The 8501-nt window shown below is 30.0% G+C and overlaps 1 protein-coding gene across 1 annotated transcript; it reads right to left on the bottom strand.

Annotated features, from left to right (window-relative positions):
- Positions 1-3157: 3157 nt before the first annotated feature.
- Positions 3158-7229, bottom strand: LOC115717278 (uncharacterized). Its single transcript, XM_030646249.2, has 4 exons — positions 6594-7229; positions 6268-6507; positions 4931-5140; positions 3158-3463 (listed from the first exon to the last, which is right to left on the bottom strand). Exons 1-4 carry the CDS (start codon positions 6666-6668, stop codon positions 3275-3277), a joined length of 714 nt encoding a protein of 237 aa, XP_030502109.2. The 5' UTR covers positions 6669-7229; the 3' UTR covers positions 3158-3274.
- Between the last annotated feature and the right edge of the window lie 1272 nt (positions 7230-8501).

The raw sequence follows: 8501 nt of genomic DNA, 5'->3' as shown, positions 1-8501 counted from the left end.
GTGCATGTTGATCTTTGGGGCCATACAAAGTGCCTACTCACTCAGTAAGCAATATTTTCTTTCTATTAAAGATGATTATAGTAGATGTGTTTGGACCTATTTACTAGAAACTGAGAATGAGTGCCTAGAACAATTTAGAATTTGAAAAACTCGGGTGGAAAATTAAACAGATCTTAAAGTTAAGAACCTTAGGACTGATAATTGGTTTGAGTTTATTAACTCTAAATTTGACAAGTTGTGTCAAGAATGTGGGATTACTAGACATGGAACCGTAGTGAAAATCTCAGAGCAAAATGGTGTTGCTGAAAGGATGAACCGAACCCTATTGAATAAAGTTAGATGCATGATGTTCAATTTTGGATTAGAAAAACTATTTTGAGGGGAATATCTAGCTACTGCAACTGGCCTTATAAATATAAGCCGAAAATGAGTTATAAGCTTGAAAACCCCTTATAAAATATGGTACAATAGAACCCCAAATCTAATACATTCAAGACAATCTATCGACAAACTGGAACCTAGATCAGTTAAAGAAACTATCTAGGTTATGCCTTAGGTACCATGGGTTATAGAATATGTATTCCAAATAGGGTAGATCAAATGTAGTAATTGCTAGAAATGTAGTTTTCAATAAATTAATTAGAATATCCCCACTGACAGCTGGAAAATGTGGTGTGTCTCCGTGTGATGCAAGAAAATTAGGAAACAATAACACTAGACTCATAGAAATGGAATACGGAACGAAACATCTGGAAGAGAGTTCGCAGCCGGAAGCTATTATGGAACTAGAACATAATGCGCAGACGGAAGCTGATGTTGAGCCAGAAGATTAGAAGACCAAACAGAGGTTCCAGATAGTAGGGCTGTACATCGGTCGGTTTGGGCGGTTTATCCTATATATTTTCTAATCCAATCTAAAGTTCGGGTTGCTAAAATTTAAGTGCAACCCGCTCAATTAAAAAAAAAACTGCAAACCGACTAACGGTTTGGTCGGGTTAACCCGCCCAAACCGGCTAAACTTTTTTTTTTTTTTTTTCGAGTTGTTGAACCTTCCTGCAATTTCTCTTTCACCTCCATTATCATCATCTCTGCTCCTCTTTCCTTAGTCTTCTCGTAGGTTAAATCGGCACTTGTTGATATTAACATTAAGATCCAACATGATATCAAATTTCCTCTGTTTCTTTCTTTCTCTATTTTCTCTCTCGATCTTAATCAAAAATGTCAGATGTTAAATTTGTCTTGTAGAGATTGAAATGCAAAAAAAATAAAATAAAAAATCCCCACTTCCTGAATGTATTAGTTTTCAGAAGAGTAACTATAAAAAAAGCTCTAGAAAATTCAAACCCATCAAAAATAAGAAACCCACATATATGGAAGAGAGAAAGAGAGGACAGATGGAAAATTGATAGTGTTATTCAGGTTATTTCGGGTTAAGTCGGTTTAATTGGGCGGGTTACTTTATTTTCAACCCGCCCAATTTACAGATTGGGCGGTTTTTTTTTTCGTCGGTTTTTTCGGTTTTTTTTTTTGGCAGTTTTTTTCGGTTTGGTTTAGGCGGGTTATTCGGTTTAGGCGGTTTACGAAAATATATGTACAGCCCTACCAGATAGGAAGGTCTGGAAGGTTATCTGTTGGCACGTGATAGAACCAGAAGAGAGATTCACCCTCCGAAAAGGTTTGTTGAGGCGGACCTGATTGTGTTTGAAATGATAGTAGTATAACCAACTAATATCGAAGAGCCTGAAAGCTACGAAGAGGCAATTTTAGATTGAAATAAGTCAAAAGAACTCCAGGCCATGAATGAAGAAATTGATTCGTTCCGAAAGAGCAAGACTTGGGTAGTTGTACCAAACTAAAGAATAAAAAGATTGTGGAGTGTAAATGGATTCTCGAGGTGAAAGAGAGAATCAATCAATGAGAATGAACAAATACCGTTCAAAGTAAGATTATTGGCTAAGGACTTTACTCAGGTGAAAAAGAAATTGACTATATAAATGTAATGTCCCCGCTTCAAGCCTCCATTGGGCCCTTACACCCACGGAATGAATGGCTCTTATACACGAGTACGTCACTCTGGCTGCTTCCTGGATCGATGACTGACCCTACAGACCAACACGAGTGTTTTCAGCATGCTTTGTCCTCACTCGCACGCTTCCTGGGAAAACTTCCCAGGAGGTCACCCATCCTAAAATTACTCCAGGTCAAGCACGCTTAACTGTGGAGTTCTTTCGTGATGGGCTACCGAAAAACAAGATGCACCTTGTTGATATAGGTAGTACCAATCAATCCATTTAAGCCCTCTTCAACTATGTAGTCTTATACCTACACAAATTTCTAATCATCCCACTCGACCTTCCCCAAAGGCGGTGGGATTGCACAGCTTACCCGATATTTCCCCTTACGGATCACGGGACTACCGATCGTCACAATCACCCCCCTTACGGGGTCCGACGTCCTCGTCGACCACACTTCCGGCTGGGTCAAGGCTCTGATACCATTTGTAACGTCCCCGCTTCAAGCCTCCATTGGGCCCTTACACCCACGGAATGAATGGCTCTTATACACGAGTACGTCACTCTGGCTGCTTCCTGGATCGATGACTGACCCTACAGACCAACACGAGTGTTTTCAGCATGCTTTGTCCTCACTCGCACGCTTCCTGGGAAAACTTCCCAGGAGGTCACCCATCCTAAAATTACTCCAGGTCAAGCACGCTTAACTGTGGAGTTCTTTCGTGATGGGCTACCGAAAAACAAGATGCACCTTGTTGATATAGGTAGTACCAATCAATCCATTTAAGCCCTCTTCAACTATGTAGTCTTATACCTACACAGCCTCAGAATCATCCCACTTGACCTTCCCCAGGCGGTGTGGGATTGCACAGCTTACCCGATATTTCCCCTTACGGATCACGGGACTACTGACTGTCACAATAAAAATCTTAGGTATTTATTTTTGAATAAAGTTTTAAAACTTGTTTTATATACACGTAAACAGGTTATTTTAAAATCTTACTATATATATATAGTAGTATGGAATTAAGGATATATATATATATCTAATATAGATATATATTAATTATGTAATGAATATTAATTATTAATTAAAATAATATAAGAGAAACCACCATATATAGTGATAATTTTAAGAATTCTAATTAATTAATTAGTCCTTTCTTATTAGGAAGAACAAGAATATAACGAATATAGAGTTAAATATATATAATATTAATAAAGAGTAGTACTGCATGCATATAGATATATAAATGAATTAATTAGCAGCCTAATAGATTAAAGAGTGGCCAAGTAGGTGGGGTTTTCTTCTTCTCTTTTTTGCAACAGTTCTCATCTAATTTCTTTTGTTTATTATTAATATTCTTCTTCTTATTATTATTAATAAGTTTTTGCTCCTGAAGTAGTGGACTTGGATGGTTGTGTTCTTCTTCATCACTTTCACAATTTTCCTGCCAAATAAAACAAAATTAAATAAATAAATATAAGTGATTCAATTAATATTCCAAAAGGACATCATGTCCACTCTTTATTTATTAATAAGGTTAATTAATTAATTAATTAGCTTTTTAAATATAAATTAAATTATATAAATGTGATATGTATGGAATTTGCAAAAGCAAAAAGCTTTTTCCAAGTAGACACTGATGTGAATTGCATTTATCTGAAACCCTAGTTAGTGGCATGAAGAGAATAATTTGTTGTGACCCTAATTAACCAAAATTAATTAGTTTAATTATTAATATTTTTATTATCTCTCTCTATTCCTTCCTAAAAACATTAATTCAGAAACAAATACAAAAAAATACATACACAAATATATCTTCATCTTCCACTATATATATCATTAAAAAAGTATTTGAGCACAAATATATAGGTTTAATAAGAAAATTAAGTATATATTTATGTTCGATATCTCCAAAGGAATTTTTTGTGCCCAGTAGTTTTTGGGAATGTTTTATATTAGCAAATAAAATTAATTCTCTTTGTTGCCACTTGATAGGGTTAAGTGGTCAAACATAAATTTGTCAACCATATTTTTTTTACTAGCTACTACATTCTTTGTTATATTTTTTTTTTATAAAAAAAAAAGTATTATCATTATTATTATATAATGTAAATTTATTTATTAATTTAGTGGGGTACGACTCTAATTGAGTCACTTATAGTATAATTTTTTCCAAATGTTTTTATGACCATATTCATTCTATTAATAGCTATAAAGGCTAGTTGTATGCAAGTTTTTAAGAAATTTTAGTTAATTAATTTATGGCATATGAAATAGGGTTCAAATAATTTATCAAAGGGTAATTTACAGCTAAATTATTTGAATTTTAAAGTTTGGTAGAATCAACTCTAGATATTGAAATTTTGGAGGGTAAAACCTCCGAACGTCAGTTCTATTTGGGTTTCTATTTTTTTATTAATTTTTAACTGTTAAATACTAAATAAATCTATCGACATATATGGAAATTTTTTATTAGTCCACGTTAAATTATTTATTTGAATAATTAAAAATACTATGTTAAAAATAAACTATATATTATTATTTTATTTATTTAAGCGTTTATATATTACAACATGTTTAATTTGGGACTCGAACCCAGAACCTCCAATACTCACACACCCCACTTATGGTCACTTGAGCTAGCCTCAAGTGGTTAAACTATATATTATTATACACACATGAAAAATAAACTATTAATTTAAACTCTGATTTGAGCATTGTACATTAAAAAAAATTGCAAAGGGCTAACTACATTAAATACTATTTTAAAAAAATAAGTGCCTTTAATTAGCATCGATACATTTTTGTGTTACACACTCTAATATTGTGCCAAATTAGTAATTAATTAATAAGGCTCACATATATGAATATATATATATATATATAGTATTAATATATAATTAATAATTACCTCAATTTCATGAGTAGTAGTAGTGGTGAGTTTGGATAATCTTGCAATATTGGGTTGATAGTTGGGTTTTAAGTTGAACGTTGGGAGTGAGGAAGAAGAAGAAGATGATGATGAATTGGATGATTCTCCTCTGCATTGATGCCTAATAACACCACTTGATGAAGAACTGTGTGACTTACTACTACTTGATTCATCTATTTCCATGCATAGCTGATAATATTAATATATATTTATGCACGTAAAATAATTAATATTCATGTTATATTATCATTTTGATAATTTAACATGATATACATCTCACATATTTTAATTTTAATAATTATTATAAAAAAAATATATATATTAACTATTTAATTTTTTGATATAGAGAGAAAGAGGAGATCGCGTGTGCTAATTTCTTCGTTTTAGACAAACTTGAGATTCATATGTCCCTAGGTGACTCATACATTATTTTCTTTTATTTGGACAAGAGTTTTTATATAGGGACTTTTTTATTTTTACACTTTAAAATAGTTTTTTTTTTTTTGTATTTTTATGAAATTCTAAACCGAACTAGCGCTGCAACTTAAATTGTAAAAAAAAAATCGTATAGAAACTCCTATTGCAACTAGCGCTACAACCACTTTAGAAACACAAACTGTAATTTTTTAAAAAAAAAAAGTTAAAAAATAATATATAAAGTAATTCCCCTGTTATATATCATTAGCAATGGTAGCAATGGTATCGCCAGTGTAAGGTTAGTTTCCTAAAAGACAAGTAAGGGACATGATCTCTTCTTTTTTCCCATCTCTACCTCACCACTAAGCTAACTTTAGTAGCTTTATTTTATAAGTTATATCATTAGTAATATTATAAGAATGCTCATATTTATTTATATATATGTATTGTATATATATTGACCTTTTGAATACAAAATATAGATATAAATACAAAATAAAAATAAATTATTGTTGAATGAAAATAAAAATATTAATAGTAAAATTTAAATTAATTCTTCAATAATATATATATACAAGAATAATATATATGTATGTAATAACGTAATAAATAAATATTATACATTGCATATTATTACAACAAAATTCATGAAAGATAATACAAACAGGTGACACGTACATATAGATATATAACATAACTAGTCTAGTATAATTTTTTTTTATGAAACAACTAGTTTGACAAAATTAATTAAGAGAGAAAATAATGAAACTTGAAAAAACATGTTTAACATTTTTCAACTTCTTTTAATTCCAATATTATATATTTGTGTATATATATAGAAAAGAATTGTATACATATGATAATAATAAGTGATGAAGAGAAAAGATATATAGGTGAACCTGAATAAGCCTGGTCTCAAGTGATGCAACACGATCAATCAAACACAAATTATTATTAGAGCCCTTCTTAAGCTCATCATAATGATCATGATGATGATGATCAGTTTTCTTTAATGCCATCTCCTCCATTAATACTCTTCCACAATTATAATTATTATAACCACTTTTAACATTATTATTTTTTATAATAATATTATTGGATCCTTCAATAAACTTTGTCTTCCTTTCCAAATATTTCATCTATAATACATAAAAAAGAAAAATAAATCATCAAATTCCATTACAAATAATATTTAAAGAAAGATATGTTAATTAATTATACTCACAATGAAATCTAAACGATCCAACCTAGAGAGAAGAGGGTTGGAGGAATGAGATGGAATTGTTCCATGATCACTCATTTTTCTTTTTTGTTATTATTATTATTATTATTTAAGTTTGGTAGTATTTTGTTTTGTATAGTAATTAGAAGTGAGTTGATTTATAGTGTTTGTTTGTTTGGGTTGATTAAGTCCATGTTATGTTATTAGTACTAGTCATACGCTAGTCTGTTACCAGTACGTGGCTGATAAGTATGGATCTACAGAAAGCCCACTCACTGCTGCCCATTTATTAGCCCATTAATCTCAGCCCAATGTTTCTAGTAATAAGAAACAAAAAATTACATGATTTTATTTGAGAAATTTACATGGTATACTAACTTTTACTATTTTTTTACAAAAATACTGCCAGGCGGTATTTTTTACTTTTTTACTGTGTTTTTTATAAGTTTCATACTGCAGTATACTGTGTTAAGTTTTCACTGGTGTTCTACTAGTGTTTTATTGGTGTTCTACTGTTGTTTTGAGTTATTCTGCTTTGTGTTTTACTGGTGTTTTATAAAAACACAGTATTTTTGAAAAGATTTCCGTGTGACAGTATTTTTGTAAAAGTTAACCCAAATTTTAGTATTTTTGTAAGTTTCCCTTTTATTTACAGATAGACATACGTTTTTATATTGTATTAAATTTAATGTTGATTTTTTTTTTTTAGATGTTATTTGTTAGTAATTTTCGTGTTGTTTTTATAGAATATTATAAAAATATTTATATAAAAAATTAAACCTAAAAATATAAAAATTTTACAAAACATAATAATTTATGTATAGATAATTAATAGTTTTTTCTGACATTTTTGTGAATTTGACTTTATTTTAATTGTTACTCTAAAAATTACGCATTGTTTTTTTTAGGTTGTGAACTATATTATTTGCACGTTATTTTTATTAAACTTTGTAAAAGTATAATTAAAATGGGGGGCATGATTTAGTACATATCAAAGTTTGAGAGACATGATTTGGTATATATCAAAGTCGGGGAGCATGGTTTAGTACATAAACAATCACTGAAACAGTAAAATTGAATGAAATTAGACAAAAGTCCTTAAATCTAACAATCTCAATAGTTCAGTGAGAATTTTTAATGGGCAACAAAGTTCAGGAGACATGATTTGGTACATGTCAAAGTTCGGGAAAAAAAAATTTAATTAGCCTTATTACGATATATGAAAAATTAGTAGGGGAAATACTATTTTGGATCTTGTGTTTTGTAAAAGTTACCAATTGGACCCTCTGTTTTGTTAAATGATAAAATGGATCCTATATTTTCCAAAATAGTAAAAATAGGACCATGAGCTCAATTTTAATAATTTTATTTTTTAATATAACTAATTTTAAGACAACTTCTAACACGAACAAATATAAAAAATGTAATCAATTTTGTCATAAAATCTCTAGATTAGATTATTATTAAGTTTTATTTTGACAAAAAATCAATTCATGATCCTATTTGTATAATTTTAGAAAATACAAGGTCCATTTTGTTATTTTACAAAACAAAGAGTTCAATCAGTAACTTTTTCAAAATACAGAATCCAAAATAGTATTTACCTAAATTAGTATTTAACACTATTTATATGTAGTGTAGCTGTTAGTAAATATCGGGTACTTATTTTGGATGTGTTTATGAACGTGTAAAAGTTTATCTACATATATACATATCTTAAATTAAATTATGTACTTTCACAATTAACATTTGGCATATATATCCACAATAAACATTTTCCACTCAATTAGGTCCCTTGTTTAATAGTTTGGTGTGCAAGTATTTCTTCATACTAGTCTAGTTTCACAACCCCTTTTCTGCTAGTTATTGCAATTATATTATTTAAGTACCAAAGTGGTTAGAGAAAGAATG

Source organism: Cannabis sativa, chromosome 5, assembly GCF_029168945.1.
Source record: "Cannabis sativa cultivar Pink pepper isolate KNU-18-1 chromosome 5, ASM2916894v1, whole genome shotgun sequence".
Lineage (NCBI taxonomy): Eukaryota > Viridiplantae > Streptophyta > Magnoliopsida > Rosales > Cannabaceae > Cannabis > Cannabis sativa.
Note: the sequence above shows the minus strand (reverse complement) of the source record. Positions and strands in the feature narration are given on the sequence as shown.